Source organism: Pygoscelis adeliae, unplaced genomic scaffold (assembly GCF_000699105.1).
Source record: "Pygoscelis adeliae isolate BGI_AS28 unplaced genomic scaffold, ASM69910v1 Scaffold79, whole genome shotgun sequence".
Lineage (NCBI taxonomy): Eukaryota > Metazoa > Chordata > Aves > Sphenisciformes > Spheniscidae > Pygoscelis > Pygoscelis adeliae.
Genome location: NW_008825532.1, coordinates 4,842,195 through 4,862,088, shown reverse-complemented (window position 1 = coordinate 4,862,088; position 19,894 = coordinate 4,842,195). Strand labels below are relative to the sequence as shown.

Here is a 19,894-nt window from a genome sequence, read left to right as displayed (position 1 = left end):
TAAGTTGACATCCAGCAAAATTTTAAACATTTACATGCCATTATTAATCATGGAAGGAAGTCTTAAATAACGAGCATTTTCCAAGGCTCTTACAAAGCTAGTAAAAGAATAAGAAACTAAACTATCAGAAGAATTTTAAATTTGACAAGTGCCAGATTTGTCTCAGGAACCTTCATGGGATTGGGGAAGTCTCACCAGTTCCTTGAGAGACACAGAGGAACCGGCATGAAGAGGCCGTGTTTGGTTTTGTTTAAATGCACTCAACTCCTCCCCCCTCTGAAATTTCTGTTCCCAAGCCAGCTACTGAAAGTCAAACAAGGTTACCCTCCTTCAGTTGTTTATTTTTTTTCCCCTCCTCTCTCATGCTTCCACCACAAAAACCCAACAGGGGAAGCAACCTCTCCCTCCCAGCATGTCCGTGGGGTCTGGGTCTTTTAGACGTAGGGTAGCTGTCTGCTTGGGGTCCGCTGTGACAGAGGAAAGGCATCTCCTGACCAAGACCTAGGCTGGCTGGCAACTGGCCTCAAGTTTACCAAACAAGGATGCTCGTACCAGATATACAGAAATGGGAAGACTCTACTGTTACAGGTAAAACAACCAACCAACCCTCCAAGACATACCCTTAGGAAACAGACGCCAAATAAAAAACGTGAGGCGACAATTTGTGCATCCAGTTATTGAGAAGGACTCTTGCAAGCCAAGCGCTCCTCTTTGGATCAGTAGGGTTTTAGTTATGGTACCGTAGCTGTAAACATTCAGTTACATTTACAAATATTTTAATTTGGTGCTTCCAGGAGAAGAGGGATCAACTTAAACTCCATCTGCCAGTTGGTGATGAGAAAGGTTGCTTAAGACAGGATATGAAGAGCTCACACATTTTAATTATGACTGCTGAAGCTCTCTATTTTAAGTAAATGAGTTACGACTCCAACATATGCAAGAACGCAACGGCATAAAGTGAACATTTCTGAAATGACTACTGCTAAGAAATGCACAAGCCATTCTCAAGCTGGAAGCTAGCTGACGGAGCTCCAGAGGTCACTCCTGCCTTTCGTCACTTCACTAGCAAATAATCCCACAGTAGCAGGGCCGGACTCACAAACAGCACTAATATTAGAGCCACAACACACATTTAGAAATCAAAGTACCTCGGTCTCACCAATACAAGAATTTGGAGACCCGTTTTGTTTGTATGGGTTGGTGATCATTTACACTCTGGTTTTCTGAAGACAGGTGAAGAGAACGAATTTAGGATTAAGTTCTTACACTTTTCTCAGGAGGACCATGGGCAGCTGTTGAGTATTCAGATCAGCTGGCTTGCTGACAACACACAGAAGACCCTAGCAAGTTAATCCGGCTGAGGCACAGGCTCATTTTTCCTGGCATTTGTACCTCTCCTAGCGTGAAATATCTATTCCTCTGCTAAATGCAGTAACCACCGCAGCGCTCATTCCAAAAATACAGTCCCCCTGAGCACTGGCACGGTTATCAGTGTTCCCTCAGCAGCTATGTCATTCTGGAGAAGGTGGAAGGAAGAAAAACACCTATCGGTTGTCAAGACAGACACACACCGGCCCAAGGCCCGATTTAACTGCCAACAAATCCTACAGGACAGTTTTCAACCAGACCAACCAAGTGCCCATCACAAGCGTGACTTTGGAAGGGCGCCATTCAAGAGGAGTGGTAGAATCCCGGAGAGAAACAGCTGTGTGCCCAAAAGAGTTGCAGAATAAGAAAAGTTTATATACAATAATATATATTTTATATTATACTTTTTAAATATATATATATGATCATAATACTTCCAATATGGCCTGAGACAAGAAAGCTGCCCACTTCTTCTTGGAGGAAGACAAAGGCATAGACACTTGTAACATAAACTCAGATCAGTTAAGGAACATCATATGCAATAGTCCTGTAACCATGACACTTAATCAAGCAAAGCTTCCGTATTCATTGCTCATGAGTAAATGGGGAATTAGTAAAACAGCAGTAATGCTAACAGCATGAGTTACTGTGCGAGTACAGGGTTGATTATGCGCATTGTATAACACCCTAATTCCCTGAATCCGGATACATATTTTAGAGGATAATTTGGTTCCAAAATTTAATCTTTCATTTCAGTGGAAGAAAAACTAGACACGTCTCCTGACTCCAGGGCGCAAAACTGCAGCTTCTTGATGACATGGACGGACAAGAAACTGAGATGCCTTCTTCCACAAGTTCAAAGTAACTTCTCTTTTGTGCAAGCAGGGAAAGGAACAAGTGCAGATATATAATGAATTCTCTCTCCTCCAGCAGCAATAATTGCCCTATTAAGGCAAACCACAAAGACTCCCCACTCCTTCCCAAGAGGTGAGAGCCTCAGTACTCTCCACCAGCCAGCTGTAGCTTCTATCTTCCAAACTATTTCACCACGACTTCTTCTAGGTATAAACTAGGGACACATTCAGCTATTAAAGTCTTTTGAAAATGTTTGGTTTTATTCTTCGGTTTTCCTAGAGTTGTCACAGAACTTTAACATAGCATTGCACTAGGAAAACATAAAAGTCTGCTGCAGGTTTTAAAGCCAACTTAAATGCAAACTAGAACGGGTGGAAGTGGGTTACAATAGATTCTCCGATTTAAAGAGAGAAACATTTAATCACAGATGAAAACAAGAATATGGTCACCTCTCTAACAAAGTGCAGAAACAGCAAAACACGTTTATTTTTCCATTTATTGGCACTTATTTGAGAAATAGCATAAATATTCAACAGAAGAGAGACAAGTTGACCCACACGCAACTATTAAACCCCTCTACTGATGCATCTTTTAAAAAAGACTGGAAGAGACACCAGGAGGTTCATTCTTAAGAAATAAGCAAGATCTAAAAAAAAAAAGTCTTGCCCTCACCACAAAAGAGTGAATGCACGGCAACTCTTTGGCACATACCTGAAATTGCGAAACAAAACTACGCCATAATTAGACAGAGAGCAAACAAACATTAAAGACAAGCTTGTCCACCTGCCACAGGGATGAAGGGCAGCCCGAAGTTAAAAAGGAACTGCTATCAGGAAGTTGACTATTACAATAAGTTAAGAGGAATGAAATCAGAAGTAAACCATGTCATGTCTTACTTGAGCCGAGTAAAACTATTAAATACGTTCTATTTTCTTCCTACAATAAGGACATACGGAAACTGGTCATTGGTCCTCAGGTCACCAGGTCTTTGCACTCCAAGTTGTCCATTTCTAATTTTGATGGCTGCTGTCAATCAAAGCTTCATCCATGTGAATCTTTCACAGCAGAGTTCAGAGTGGACTTTTCTCCTACTTGAGGAAGTTTCCATACTTTTCTCACTTTATTACACGTGACAAAGATTTAGTGTTTAAAATAAAACATTTTGCTTCATTATTAACCTCTCTGGAGAGCAGGCTTGAAACCACATAGTACAGATGCATACACGTGCACAAATGGGGACCCAGCTGGGGAAGTTCCACTGCGTAACGGGAGTCAACAACCAAAATGAGGTTGCCACTGGAAAATCTGAAACAGCTGTCTATGGTGCGGTTTGCAGATTTTTCCTCCTGTTTGGGGAATTTCGGAGTTGAGGTCAGGATGCCTCAACCCACTGACTTTCCAAATACAGTACAAGAATCCTGAAACATCTCGGATTACCAAATTCTAGGCTTCCAATCAGCATCTGAAGTTTTCAACAGCAGAAATAACTTGACGCCATTGTTTGAGGAAGTGACATCAAGAGATTTAACACAGATTAAACGTTTGATCGCTTCAGCCTGTAAAAAGGCATTCAAGATTCCTCACTGTATTTGTCCAACAAAAGTCATACATGAGGACGAACACTGCCTGTTAAAATAATGCACTTCTGAAGTACTAAAATACTCAAACCTCAGGATTTAATGTTTTGTTCCAAACATCGTTACTATTTTTCCATATTAAAAGACCTTTAACAGAGCATCTACCACTCTAATACATCATCTAAATAGGGAAGAAAAAGAAAGTAATACAAAAACCCAGAAGAATGTTCCACACCTAATTTGGATTTAGTGACAACAGCAGTCATGATCATGAATAAAATCCAACATATAAATTTAAGCTGACAATTCACCAACTTGTTCTTTTGACATCTATTAGAACACAGAATCGATTAACAGCCAACCATAATAGAACACAAGAATCAGTTCCCACCCTAATATTCCCCCTTCCGTATGAAGAACAAAAAATATAAATATCTAACACTTGGGGAATAAAAACAAATTAGTAGCCACTTCGTTGGTTTCAGACTGAGGACGAATGTGTAAGTCAGCTGTTACTACATAGGCACCACTTCGTGTTAGCGAGGACGCTGCCTGTCGGCTGTTGGAAAGCCAAGTCTTCCACAAGCAGAATGTACATACAGTATTTGTAACTTACGCCAACAAGATGACATCCACTGTGAATCAACAGCTTGCTTACTGCTGTTAGCATCAAATACGTTTGCAATTCAAATGCTTACTGTATTTTAGTAAATGTCATATAAATCACTAGAAATGTGAATTCCTCCTCAAGGAACTATTCTGGAAGTTTTCTAGAAATAATGACATTTCTGGAAGTTCCTATGAGGAACAGAATCAGTTACACACAACAGAAAGTCTTATTGATATCCAGCCTGTTTCTTGGGGTCCATTAGCAGACTTCTGCTTCTCAATTAATAGGTAACTTAGCCGTAAGATCTACTGGTAAAAAAGGAGATCTGGAGTCAGAAAGTGAGACTGGAGAGTCTGTGTTGGTGCCGACTTCGGCTGGCGAGTCACAGGAAGAGTCCGCACTGCTTCTGTTGTCATCAAGAGTATGTGACGACAGACTGAAAACAGAGTAACATCAAGATACGAGAAATGAGGTGCTCTTTCTGATAAGTTTCAAATACTAGCCTCCATTCATTATAAAGCCATTTTAAAAACAAACATACATCTTTGAAGGAACAGTAAGCCCTATGACTTGAAATAAATCTGCAACTACACACCTTGCAGTCACTTCCAGACAGACAGACAACATTCTGCCAATTTCCTCCTTCAGCTCACCCAGAAATGGCATACAGATTAGAAGCATCGGGCTGAGCAGTTCATTGCAAGTTTTACCCCATCTCCTACACGGTCCCGGGCTAGCGTATATCCAGAGGCCTCTTTTGTCAGGAGAGCTGATGCTAAACTGTACGTACTTCAGTTGCACCATTCATTACATATTTCGCAGGACACAAAATTATAACTATAGGTGATCTATCATCAGTGATACCATCAAAGTATTTTTAAAAATTACCATCTCCTAAACCAAGATGCAGCAACCGAGCCTGCACTATACCTACTATGAATAGGGTGTGCACAAAAGGTATGTTTTTAAAGTACCTTTAAAACATCTATTTTATTATTGCCACTGCAATGAGCTCAAAGCTTGTGCACAGCTATGTACATTAGCTGGGAGGCAAACAGGACAAATGTACCGTGAATAACCCTGTCTTGATAGTTGTGTGGGCACACCCTAGGTATTCTTAGCCTCTTGACTAAAATACTAAATCAAAATCCCTTGCTACTTCAAGTCGTTACAATTTTTTAGGTAGTACTTTTTATCTCCTCCCAGCAGGGAGGGTCAGGCAGACTAATTTTCCTATGTGACTAAGAGCAAGGAAAAAAAAGAAGGAAAAAACCCAATCCGCCCACAAGCATTAGCATTCATGTTTGATTGCAACTTGAAACTAGACTCCAAAAATTGCCAGCTATGAGGTGTCTTTTCCTAAACATGCTCAGCTCCCATATACGTGAAGCATGTTAACAGTCAGTCCTAGAAATTGTAAAATTGTAGTGAATATTACTGCCTGTTTACCGTGATAATTTCAGTGCTTCAAAATACAGGATGTCTGTATTAATAAAGAAACAAAACAAACCAACTTCAAGTGTGATCATCGCTAGATGAAAAAAGACTTATAGTGCTTCTGATGAAATCGACACAATAAATAGCACAGCATTTACCATCCCCCAAGGTCCGCCTGATGTGAAATGTCAGGGGTAAGCATGTTGGTGGATCCTTGGAATAATCTTTTTGGATGATCTTCTATCTCTGTTACACCTTTGGTAAGAGGTAAGGAGTGATAAAAAATTACTACTCATTTAAACGGAAATCTACTTTCAACGTACTTCTACAGAGCAAACAGAATAGAGAGGTTCAAACTTACTACAACCTATTGAGTGTTATTTTACATGTAAAACATAGAAGTTCAATGCTGGAATTTTAAAGACTCTTTATTTCTTGGAAACATTCTAGTCCAAGCTTCAGGGAAGTTTAGCGAGTTATGAACTGAGGTTTAGGTATCAGGTATTTATTCTTCAGTAGTGGAGAATATTTTTTTTGTTCCAGTTTATTCAGCTATCAGTTCACTAACTAGCTCCGTCAAAGTAGAGCAGCTGAGAATAAGGAAAGCTTCTTTTCCTCTTGCAATCAATATAAACAACGTCCAGGATTATCACTAAACTTGTATATTGACTTTGATTTCCAAATACACTAGAAGAAGGGAGGATAGATATATGCTTAAATAGGCTACAACAGAACTCGGATAAAAGTATTTAGAAGCTGTCTCAGAGCGAGAAGTATTCTGTTACAAAGGTGAACCATGAAGATGTATTTAGAAACAGATGCAATAAAATAACCAGAAGTTAAACTTGAAGAAAAATGTAGGAAGATAGAGAAATATTTCCCAATAAATCAGTAAGGTGTTTACCAGGTCTCTGGATCAGTTTTTGGTTTTTACTGTAGATTTAAAATCATCAGAAGGGTAATTTAAAATCTACAGGACCTGCATGCTTCAGTTCGCCAGGACTTTCAAAATTTTCTATTTGTGAAGTTAAACATACCAATAGTTGTAGTTCTTGTTTTGTTAAGCAGGTTACATTAGTTTATCAGATCGATATGACTACAGCAATGGAGAGGCATTAAAACAGAACAACTGTTAGTTTTACAGAATAGTAAAAACTAATTTATCAATTTGTCTGTTTTATCCCTACAAATAGTTCCATTTATTTGCTCATCTGTAATATCCTCTATTTCTAGTCGCTCTTTGAAATATCAGCCAATTGAACAGAGTTATGAAGAAAGCTAAATGTATTATTATAAAACTAACAAGTTGACTTCTTATATTAGCCAAAACCAAATACAGTACCTTTCCTTTTTATTGACCCAAGAACACTTGGTCGAATGCAGTTAATTGGACTCTGGCTTCTCCTGCTAAAAGAAGGCATATGCTATACTGACATCACCATTAACAAAGGAAGCCTGAAAACATGTAAAGAATCAAAAGATACTCAGATAACAAACTACTAAGTGGAAAACACAAAGAAAATAGGCATTAAAACAGCTTATCCAAAATAAGTCCTTTTTTTTTTTTTTCCCTGAAGACAGACCAGGAAGCATAGACCTTAACAGAAAAAAGTTTAATCATGTTATTTCACAGCTGGGGCAGTCTAAGAGCTCACATCTAGGCACTGACTAGATCTCAGTTGACAGGCAGTACTTTGCTGAACTGTTAGGGCCTAATAAAATTTAACTGTATGCCCACACCACTCCAAACAACACCCAATGCAACTAAAACCAGAATCAGTAACACACCCTAAATCTGTTTCCCCCCCTCCCCTTAGAATTCAATTCCATTACTTAAGATCTGATTAAGAGCAATATAGAGACTACACTGAGAAGACAGATGCCAAAATGCAGCCCACTTTCCCGCTGTTATGACATGAGGATTTTAACAAATATTTTAGAGCACTGCAGAATCCAAAGCTTACACGGATATATAAAGTTGTATTTGTGATCAGAAATCAATTATGTATGTAACAAATTCTGGTATTTCAAAAGCCTACTGTGAACAAGCTATGCCAATTTTGTATTATTGCCACGATCTGGTACTTACCTTGAAAATCGCCTTGTTGGACTCGGGCTAGGACTTGGAGGTAATCCACTGCTGCTCACCAAACTTTGCAAAGATGGTGAGAAACATTGCTGAGAGTAAAACAGTTTGTGTTATTTACGTATAAACACTATCACACTCATATGGTAACAACTGATCCTTATCACAGGTAAATAAGCAACCCACTATCAATTTAAGCAACCAGTCAATATGGCTGGGTATACTGAGATACCACTGTTTGTTACTAAGAAAAAAAAATTAAGTTGGAGAGATTGCATTCTCATGCAGAATACATGCAAGTTGACAAGGATTTATTTCACCGTAGTCTGGTTAAACAGACTACGGTTCATAAAATAAGAATGTATGCCCCTTCCTCTTATTCCAAGAGGAAGGCAAATAAAGAATAAGGTTTATTAACAGATTAACAGTCGAACACTCCACAGAAATTCACATCCACAAGATGTGCAACTGCTAGCTGGTATTTTCTGGTTTGGGGTTTTAGGGTTTTTTTGTTTTCTCTCTAGTTTCTTGTTTGCAGCTGAGGTAGAAAGGAGCAGGTGGCTTAATCTTTTGCTACTAATTTGGTTGAATTTTTTTAGCACTACTCAAGATAAAAATCATTATTACCACATTTTGCTCACCTTCCCTATTCCTCTGGTAGGTGAAGGAGCTGGAGAAACTGGGACAAAGTCTACTTGCTTTGGTGATGATGATTTTTCGAAATCATTGTCGCTCTGTAAATAGTACATATAATTAATCTTATGAGCAAGTACCTTAACATGGAAAGGACTGATTGGTGTGGAATTGAGTAAGATTCCAAAGTTATCCTCCATCATATCCATAATTTTTAGGTAGCCATTTATGAGATAAGCTTAACAAAAAACCCCCACCCCACAACCAAAAACAAAACCCCAAACCAAACAAAAAAAAGCCTTAAACATTATGTGGTGAGTATCAGAACATGGAAGAAAATTTGAACAGGCAGACATCCATGCAATTTTCTTTTGACATACCAGACCAAGGAACCCACATGTATCCTCAAACAACTGATAATTCTATGCCTTGTTGGTATGAAAAATTACTGATCAAAAGCAGTGATATACTAAAACCTTAACTGTAGGTCAAACAATAAAAGAAAATGTTGACACGAGAGAGTCTCTAGTGTCCTGATACTGATAATAGAAACACAAATTAAAGCATGAATGCATTACCAGGCTCAAGCTCTCCTCCCATGAGTGGCTCATCTGCATTGCTACTTGCACTTCTCTATAAAGAAGAAAAGAAATGTATTGTCCCGGGCCCACAGAAGACTACATTAAGTATTCTAGTTTGCCGTAATGCTTACCTTTCACGTACTGTTTCTCTGTTCATCAAATTCATCCCTTCTTCCTAAAAGATTAGCAGATGAAAAATTAAGACACTCCCCCCCCCCAAAGCTTTGCTACAGCAAATCAGAAAAGCTCATTTCATTTCACTTCAGTACGCGAAAAATTTAATTCAGCTCGGTTAAGCAACAATAACCTTAAGCTCTCACTACATGAAAAGGAGTGAGGGGGAAAGGACGGAAAAGAGATGTAGCAAGACAGACCATCACATAAGAAGTGCTTATAGGAGTTGGTTGTTTCTCACGCAGCTTTTTTATTTTCATTACTATCCAAGAGCTAGTTACAAAACTTAACAATGATAATATGAACCAAAAATTCTGCACATGCTAGCGTATCTTTATGCAGTCTTGCATAATATTATTTCACAAAGTAGAAACTAGTACAGATAATCATCAAAAGCATGGCTGGATTCTTACCTTATTCTATGGATTAGTAACTAGCCAGACACTTGTCAGCATTTCATTTGCAATATAGGGCATTGTACCCAATGAATTTGGGATTTAGTGTGTTTTTTTCTAAAACATCCATAAAATATTATTAAAATGGATCAAAGATGTAAAATTAAACTAAACATTAACACCAAGTTAAGTACAAACTTGACTCAATCTCCTCTTACGTAGACACCATTCCTTAAAACTAACTGAATACTGTCCAGTCTGCTGAGTGAATGAGTAGATTCCCTAATTCAGTCCAGTTCAAGAATAAAAGTTCAACTAAACATCTTCACAATCTTCTTCATATGTAGGAAGAGTCTTACTAACGTAGTTCAACTGTTTGATTATTTGCTAAGATTTGAAAGAGATCAGAAGTAAATCACACAGGTTCCCATCTGTGCCAGCAAGTATACAGGACATGGAATTTCAACTTGTGAATTTAATGATCAAACACAAATTAGGAAGTGCCATTGTTTGCTTTAATAAATGTATGGAACAAGTATGAATGCAGAAGTATTTTCCAAAAAATTGAATTATCAAACTTTACTTCATGTAATATAGCAGAGCCACAGTAGTTCATTCCCTTGCTCTCATCACATTTACATATTAATCCTAAACTGTTTTATGTTGATAAAAACAGCTCTACAACCGGCCCGAGTGCTTCAGAGTCTCTTTAAGCCAGTAAATTATTTACATAATGAAAGCAAGCAGTTATTTTCTTCAGGATTACTATGCATGCACCTTAAATATCTGAGGTGGGAAGCAGAAGTGCCTTCCATCACTTCAGACATCATACCCTGAAAATGCTGACCGAAACATTAAATTGTTTTCTTAACTTTTCACCTTGTAAAAATCAAGCCTATCCATTGAAAACCAGCAAGTTAAAAAAAATTAAAAAAAAAAAAAAATCAAGCATCTTCAAGCCAATTTTATAAACATTCTACTGTCAAAAAGTCGACATACAAAATGGAGGAGCCAAGAAAGTTTGAGCTTGTTGAGTTTAAAACTTGAGTCTTTAGACTGCGGTCTGTTGTCTGGTAGCAGTGCTATTTAAGCCTACTCAGATATTTGCCACACCCCCCCCTCCCTTCCTAAGTGTTTGCTCTTGTGCCCTTCCCCCTCCACTCATGCTGTGACAGCACAAGTACAGTGATCCGGATAAGAAAATTATACAGATGAAAAATAGCCCAGCCAGAAGAGTCCAAACTATTTTTTAGCCAGAGTGCTTCCTTACCCAGTTCATCTTCTGGCTGCACAAAAGTCTTGTGCCAACGCAAGTTAAGGAACTCTTTGTTATTGGCCCTGAATATTTATGCTGGCACTACTGCCAAAAACTTGGTGAAACTTTACCCTAGAGGGTTTACATTAAAGGTTTCCTTTCTAAAATGTCCATTTTAAGATTTCTCTTTCTGCTTAAATCTTCTTCTCACTATAAGATGCATTCTACTTCATTAAATTTGGAACTCTGCAGACAAGGTACAGCTTTTATGTTTGAAAACACCTTGAAGTGATAGACTGCTGCAGACTCTGTACTACAGTTTCAAAGTAAAATCCATAGCCATTTGAAGGACAGTACACATTAACTGCAAAAAAACAACCACCTATAAAAAATTTAAAATAAAAAAAAATTAGAATCTGTGCTTACCTGTTTGATTTGGTGAAGACGGCTGCTAGGAATACGGATAGGAGATGATGGCACAAACTGCAAAACAAAGCCACATACAACTGAAACACACTTAGTAACTACAGGAGAAGGGAGAGAAAGGTGCAGGTATGTTAGTAACCAACCTACAGTGGTTACCCAAACTAAAAAATATGTGTTGTTTGGGTTTAAAAAAAACAAACACAAAAACACAAACCAAAACAACCCAGCACTCATAACATTCTCAGTATACACGAACTACATTAATTACTTGCAAGAACATGATAATATATATTTCCATATTATACTGCTTTGCATGCTCACAGATGCTAATTGGTATCAGCCTGCCTTTCACTTCATTTCCAGGCAACTATAGAATTCACAGCCTTCTCTACAGAATGAAGCTGCTTTTAACTAACACACTGCCACTCTTCATATTTACAGTTGCATAAATATTTTAAGTGATCCAGAATATTTTAATTTAAGTGACCCAGAAGGCTCCCCAATAGTTCATTTAGAAATACAAAGCCAAAACCACACACTGTGCAAAAAGGTTTCTGGATTATTGTCTGCCTAAAAACAAGTACTTAGACAGGTGAACAAAATCAGCTATTAGAAGGCTAACAAAGAGCTAAATACCTTCCTTAAGGTTTCTCAAGAGCTTCACCAATTCAGGTGAAATTGGAAAGGATGTCACTAAAAATGGTCTTCTGTTCATTTTGTCAGTTTTGCGCCAAGATCTACTGGAATACTATGATCTAACACTGCATACTCAAAACCAAGTAATTAAAAGTTATTATTTTCTCAAAATATAATTTTCTTTCATATATTTCCCATCCCTCAAATGTTTGACCTTCAGCTGACTTTTGTCATAACCCATTCAGGGATCAAAAATTCAAAGATAAAGCTTTGAATTTAGAGAGGTTTAACTTCTCCTCTGTAAGCTGACAACCCCTCCAAAAAACAAGGTGTCTTTTTAAAACGGATGTGTGTTCAGCAAGTAAGATTTGTATTATTACTAAGTGTTTATGTGCTTTATGCTTCATCCCCTTCACAAAACATTACTAGAGCTCTTCATTATGCTGAAGTTGGAAAACTAACAAACATTCAGTTAACCATTTACTGCACCATCTTCTAATCAGTGCCATGGAGAATACAAAGATTTTGGTGTCTTACATAAAAGGTATGGTAAGTTATCACAGACCATTAATGCTTCATATATCCAGAATCCTCCCTCTAAAAACACAAACGTCAAGACATCACGCCCTTTTTCTCACAAAAGATATCAGCCTATCAGACTCACACAGAGGATGTCTAATGTTTGTGCCAGAATTCAGTCGTCATAATATATACTACTAAAATCTAACGGCTAGAATGTTTTGATTTGCCAGTTCTTAAGTCCAGTTTAGGTCAGCTTTACTATTATATCGGGCTCCCAAAAATCCTGTGCACCTAAAAAGAATTCCTCCAAGTTGTACCAGCCAATGTGGACCTTCAGTTGACCTTGATTCTCATGCAGAGAAAAGGATCTGCACAATAGTACATTCCTGCCTATTCACGCTGCCACTCCACAGTAGAAATGCATTTGTTCCACTCATTATATTCTAATTTTATGACTGTGATCCACATACTTTAAGGTCTGACATTAATAGAATATATAAGAAACCAGTGGCTCACAGTGTAAAATAAAAATTATAAAAAGACAGTCAAGTGTTCCTCTGCAGGAGCTAATGCACTAACTAAATCCATTAACTCTGAGGATCCTACATCCCATCTCCAACAAGTCATGATCCTTGCTTTGTTAATGCTTAAAACTCACTTTTTCCCTGCCTGTAGTCCTTTGATTTAATTCTTGTGAAAAGAAACTATCAGAAGCCTCAGTGACTTTTAAAGGATACTTGCTAAAGTAGACTGAACACATTTGTTAAAATTATGCTACTCAAATCCCCAATGTTTCAAGAAAGCACAAAGCTTAATAAAAAACATTACAAACTATTACACTATCTCATGGAGGAGAAACACTGTCCCCTTCCTCCCTTCCCCAGTACGTTAGCTAATCTTTTTCGCTGAAGGTAAAGTTTCAGAAGAGCCAGTTTAGCAGGCAGCACAGCCAAAGGAAGCAGTCACCTGCCCCGATGCCTCTGCCCTTCCATTGCCGTCCCTGCAGTGCCCCCTGCCTTCTGCCAACGCAAGCATTTGTGGGGCCACACAGTGAACCACGACAGGGAACTTACCTAGCTTTAAAAGAGAGGGGGGGAAAAAAAAATAAAAATTAAAAAGTCAACTTTTGCTGAAACAGCACCTAAACATCTAACCACGGACTAAAATGCTTTGCTTAAACAGCAAAGCCAAAACCCCAACCACACAAACAAAACACAAAACACCAAAACATTTACTTACTAGATGCCACCGTTATCTTCTGGAAGGAAATAAACAGCAGATACTGAGCCTAGTTGACCCTTCCTTGGCAATTACATGTAGTGTCAGAAAACTGTAGATTAAGCCCCAGCCAAAATGGCATAGCTGCCCCTGTAGTCATCATAAAAAAGTTGGAGTCTGAGACTTCGAGAAGCTACTCAATAAAGAAAGTATTTTAGAATTCAACTGAGCAACAGGGACAACCACAACTGCCCTGAAGATGGAGCTAGATAGTGTATGACCTTCAGTTATCAGACCATTTTAGCAACTCCCATTGTTCCCATGACAGTGAACACAACACAAGTCAGACAAATACTAATCAATTTTTTTCTATAAAGTTTAACAAAACATAAAATTTTAGCTGTACTTACAATACTAAATTAAGAAAGTTTCAGTCACTTACTGGATCTTTTCACCCTCTTTATTAGAGCTTACACTGCAATAAAACTTGGACTAGTTTTCCTAAATACAAAAAAGTGGTTTTTGAAGTACATTTTTTTGAAGTACACTTCATCACCTACTTATCATAAAAGTTAATTTACCAAAGCAGATGTCACCTAGCTCCTTAGAACACTTTAACATCATAAAACTACATGTACTACTTTGCTGTAGCAAGAATACCAGGTGTGGTTGCTTAGGGTCCTTAATGCTGAAAGTTTAATTATTTTCACAAAATCATTTATCTATGGATGATCCTGCTTTAAGACCACAGAAGGACGAGATAATGTCTAAGTTCCTTTCCGATTCCAACCTCCCTGCCATCTTCAACAGAACCAAAAACCAGACCATAATTCAAAGAAATATTTCAAAGCGGACAAGGCACTGATCTAGCAGTCAACGGAGCACTTGACTTTTACCATAAGTAAAATTTCAACTGCATTTTGTCAGCACCTGGTCAGCTGGAGGTGAAGAAGAAAGTTAACTTTCAGGATGCTTTTTAATAACCTTCAAGTGAGGTGAAGGGTTAAGAACATCATCCCATGAAGATGGGAACACTGGTTCAGCCCAGAAGACTGCAACATCTATTAGGGGCAGCTGGAAGAGCTAGCCCATCAGTGAACTAGCTCCCACTTCCCAGCAAATTCTGGGCAACGCGCCCTAAATTAGCATCTTTTTTTCCCAACAATTGAGCATCTTCAAGAAGTAAACACAATAAGCCGAGCTTTTGCCTTCATTTGTTTTGCCTCTCATCTGACCACAAGCATAAACAAATTTACCCTAAGCTGCCGCCCTAAAAATATATATGAAGAAAGAGACTGTTGTTTAAAGAAATCTTTACCATAATATGTTCTATCGGGTTTTATATCCTAGCAGGAGAAAGGCTTTTCCACCAATCTTTCTAGACTTTTACGTAAGTATCCCAGTTCTGTTACAGATGCAAACCTTTGCTGAAGTAGTTGCCTGTCCTGATTTTAAAACAGAATTTTAGCTAAGGGGCATCAGTCAACAAAATAGGAGAGCAGTATTCTTCCACCATTAACACGGGGCTAACAAATTATTTCTAAAGCATCTTCAAAAGGTAATGAAGAAAAACAGGATACGTGCTGTTAGCATTACAGGGACTTTGTTTCCCATACTTAAAAGAAGATTGATACTACTCCCCTCCCACCCCAACATAGCTTAATTTTTCCAAAACATTAATAATCAACTGAATGCAGCTGGATGTTATCCTGTGTCTACCTGTTTCTTAAGGCTTTCTTAGGGGAAAAGTTACATTTCTGGTTATACATGAAAGCCTGACCAAAAATTCCTTTTGGTTAGAGGAAATAACTACCCCATACACCCTAACCCTTTAAGGGTTAACAAACCATGCTGTCTATGTGAGCCTGTGCAGGTGTTCTAAATCAGTCAAAATCACAGCCTTGTGCCACAATTTGTACAATACTAAAACACAAGATATGCAGTATTTTCTCTGGGTTTAGATTAATATTTTAAAAATTCGAATTTAGGGAGTTGCAATAACAGAAGTCTGACAAAAGTTGAAATCACAAATGAACGTCTCTAAGAGATACAGAATCATTCACCCTGGAAGTCTCAAGATTCATGTTCTATCAGCCAGTCATATCTTGTTATATCAGTTGTTGATTACAACAGTCTATTCTGTCATTACTATATAAAAGGCAATTTAAGATCAGAACATCACTGCACTTTTAAAAAAAAAAAATCAGAAATTATTAGCACGCTTGTTACTGAACAATACATCTATGTAATTAGTTTTCCTTGTGAGCTACCTTTCGCACTCCATCTTAGAACATCTGCTTGTGTTTTATAAACAAAGTTATGATCACAATGAAATACAAGTACTCTCCAAGACCAAATGGTCTATGAATAACATTTCACTATAGCTACAGCGTATTAATGTCACAGTCTTCAGCCTTGTTTCTGAAAACATGTGGTATTAGTTTCACAGGCTACAATCTAATTTTCTTCTTTAATCCTGTTTGCACACTTCTGCTTTGGACCTAATGCGGTTGGTCTAATAGTTTTCTTACCAGACTATGACGATTCATAACTGTGGTACTGTTCCTGCGGGTTCGCAAAACGTTAGCCTGGAACACCTGCGAATTATCGCTGTGAAAAGAAACACTTGTCAAATGCAAAAGCCATTTCCTTCCTATCAAAAAGTACCTCTTAATATAAACTCAGTTTCAAATGCTATGACAGCTATCATTTCAAGACAAAGCACTCGAGAGACAGGTATGTAAGAAATCTTTTAGCTTGTTGGCAGAGAGTGGAAACCAAATTGCTCTTCCCCCAAGTCCCAGCTACTTCAATTAATGACTTTAATTAATCATATTGAGTCTTCACAATAACTGAAAAAATTGTTAAGACTGATCATTTCTATGGGAATTTATTATGTTTGGAACGGCTGCAGCTTGCATATTGCTTCGAACGTCATTCAACAGAACAAATTTATAAATGGCATATAACCAGTAACTGAAACCAGCTTCAATGCCATAGATAAAATAGAATAAAAAAAATACAGTTTCCTGATAAATGTTATCACTACGAACATTTAATAAGTTCTGAACTTTTTTCCAGGAGAGGTTAAATTAAACATACAGTAAAACCAGTTTTTAAAGTCCTAAGACTTTTGACCACGGTCACGTTTGTAACCAGGAAGCAGCGCATCCATTTAAATAACACCAGATTAGTTATGTGATATAAAATGAGCTCCTTTCTCAGGGCAACTTTAGTTCTATTGATTCCTAAAGCACGTTTCACTAGTTATCACTAGTGTTACCAACAGCCATTGATCAGCACTTAATGAATGAGACTGCAGAAATCAAGTAAGTTTTATGGTCACTAGAATAAAAATTTTGAGCCACTATCCTACAATCCCCATGCCTAAACATCACTGAGGAACTGCACAGGCAAACAGATCCAAATGTCAAATCGTAACTAGATCCAAATTACAAGAAGTCACTGGGTTGTACCTTTTTGTCTCCACTGCTAACCTGGGATGAACAAAAGCGCTACACAAATACAACTTCTTAAAACTAATATGACCAACAGTATTACCTTGTTCTAGAGACTGATAATCGTAATGCGCTTTAAAGACACATCACTAACAGGATCCTCTGGTTTAAAATGCACCAGTCAGACACGTAAGTTTTCTGACCAACAGTATTACCTTGTTCTAGAGACTGATAATTGTAATGCGCTTTAAAGACACATCGCTAACAGAATCGCTAACAGGTTTAAAATGCACCAGTCAGACATGTAAGTTTTAGACAGCTTTTATCTAGCTGTAAATAAAAAATAAACAAAGCTTATACTGTGAAATAAAAGCCAATAGTATTTGGCATAAGCACTGTGCTTTTCGCCAAGAAGAATGCATTGACTCCCTGTCTCTAAAACGTCAAGTACAAATGACCAGACACCATTTACAATTTGCAAAGAAGTTTCACTCAGTTCACACCCACAAGAGATCAAACAGTTGCCATTTGATAGGCAGTAGACAGGAGAAATTTAAGGGATCCACGATGTGATGTTTACAGATGAGATGAGATTTACTGGCTGAGGCCAACAGCCACAACTCCTTTTTAGTTTAAGCGTACTGGTTGGTATGCAAACACAACACAAACAGTACATCCTGAAATCCAGGGTTTGAATGGGGAAAACAGGTTGGAATGATTCTGTTACACGTTACCATAGGCTGAGTCCAATATTCAGTGCTAACTAGAAGAGAGGGAGCGGGGAAAAAAACCCAAACCCTACAGTATCCTTACCTTTAATCTCCCTTGCAAAAACACCAGAGCTGGTCAGATCTCAGACTTAACCTTTCACAGAAAATTCTTACAGTTCCCATTAAAAATCAACTCTATTTGGCATGAAAACAAGAATCAAAAGTTCTGTGAAACATAACTTCTGTGATCTAAAATATTCCACTTAAAAATGTTCTCTGGCTCTACGGTAACTCATTCGCCAAGCTCCTTACTAAATCTGTTAATGAAGAAGTAAAAACAGGAGGCAGAGTAGAAAAAGCAAGCTGTTCAAGAGCAAGAGCTTTTGTTTCAGTTTACCCAACAAAGCCATTCTGGGAAAAACCGAAGTTTCTTGCCAAGAGCTGCAATCTTGCAAAAACAGTTTTCTGCTGGAAAATTCCTAACAGGCAAACCACTGCAACCACCTCAAATTAGTTCAATGCCATTTCAGTTTAATTTGTATAAACACCTAATGTATAGTGTATGCACAGTTTCAAGGCAAGAGCTCAGGCTTACCCTCCTACCTGCCCAGGCCCTGAAATAAAGAATTTGTTCACAGCATGGTTATGGGATGCTTTTTTTTTTTCTAAAAAAAAAAAGAGTCAAGGGTCTCACAGTTTGTAAGAAACAACTTACAAAAGGCTGAGATTATAAAAACACCTCGTCTCAGTCACATAATTAGTTTACCTGCTCAGAAATCTCCCTGAGGAACAACTGCCATTCACAATACTTCTATACTGCATGGAAATGTAAACTGATAGTTGTTTCATTATGATTATGTAATAGAATCACAATTATGTTTACTTAATATTAAATCATGAATGAATAGGCAAGAATTAGTATTTCCTCTGAACTGTAATGTACCGTTAACCATTTTGGTACAGAAGATTTATGAGATTTGTTCGTCACTTGATATCTAGTTCCTTACAAGCAACATGAAGTTTAAGAAAAAAAAACAACAGTATGTACTTATCATGTATTATACTATCTTTTATAAAGTTTAATTGTCAATATGCTCTCCCAAACTGCAGACATACTACTAGTAGCAGCATATGGACCACCCTGAAGTTAGATGGTAGCCACACCATGTAGCGGATGGGAGCATCTCCCAACTTCATGACAGCCCAGAGGAGGCAAGAAACGGCACTCCGAGTTATAAACTTACCCAAACACAAAACCATACAAGAGACCATGCGAATCTGAGAGCTCTCCTCCTAGCCCTTGCCTGGGACTGCCACTGTCTCTGCCCTGTCAGCTGAAGAGAGCTAGACCTGGAACACACGGCAAACGTCCAACCCCCCTTGCAATACCCCTACTAACAAAATCAGTACTGTCCAGCAAAACTCCAGGACAACTGATACATTGTTTTACACTAAATGTAAAACTCATGTATCTTTCAAGGTCCCATGAAATGACCTTCTTCTTCACCGAATTCGCCCGATTGTTCTGAAAGCATTTACTGTTGTAGTCATACACAGTGCAGTGACTTTTTTTTTTTTTGGTCAAACTTGGACCCTTACAGAAATCACAGAGATCGCTACTTTATCTGTGGTAACGGCCACAACCTTGACACTGTGTACTGTATGTTTCTCAGCTATACAACACGCAGCAGACCCAGATGAAAACACACAAAGCGTTTTAATAAAGCTACAGCACGTCTGCCTAGGCTTTCTTGCACCTCTCCACACCTAGAGGGATATCTTGCCTAAATCCCTCCCCGCTTGGGACACCGGTGAGGAACCCACGTTTCCCCCTACGCCCAAGGCGCCCCAAAACACCACCATCGCTTTGCGCAGCGGGACGGGCGGTGAGGAGCACACCTCCCAGGCCGGCCTGGGTAAACGCGGAGCAACCCCCGGGGCTACAACCAGGGC

The 19,894-nt window shown here is 38.3% G+C and overlaps 1 protein-coding gene across 2 annotated transcripts; it reads right to left on the bottom strand.

Annotated features, from left to right (window-relative positions):
• Window positions 1-1,881: 1,881 nt before the first annotated feature.
• On the bottom strand, window positions 1,882-16,380 carry LOC103923366 (protein FAM122A). 2 transcript variants are annotated; one of them, XM_009331701.1, is made up of 9 exons: window positions 16,305-16,380; window positions 11,398-11,454; window positions 9,279-9,322; window positions 9,145-9,199; window positions 8,575-8,667; window positions 7,937-8,025; window positions 7,190-7,254; window positions 6,006-6,102; window positions 1,882-4,846 (listed from the first exon to the last, which is right to left on the bottom strand). In XM_009331701.1, the coding sequence occupies exons 1-9, from the start codon at window positions 16,320-16,322 to the stop codon at window positions 4,687-4,689; spliced, it is 678 nt and encodes a 225-aa protein (XP_009329976.1). In that variant the 5' UTR covers window positions 16,323-16,380; the 3' UTR covers window positions 1,882-4,686. The 2 variants fall into 2 exon arrangements, with proteins under 2 accessions (XP_009329976.1, XP_009329977.1); XM_009331702.1 differs by lacking the exon at window positions 16,305-16,380 and adding an exon at window positions 13,795-13,855.
• Window positions 16,381-19,894: the final 3,514 nt, after the last annotated feature.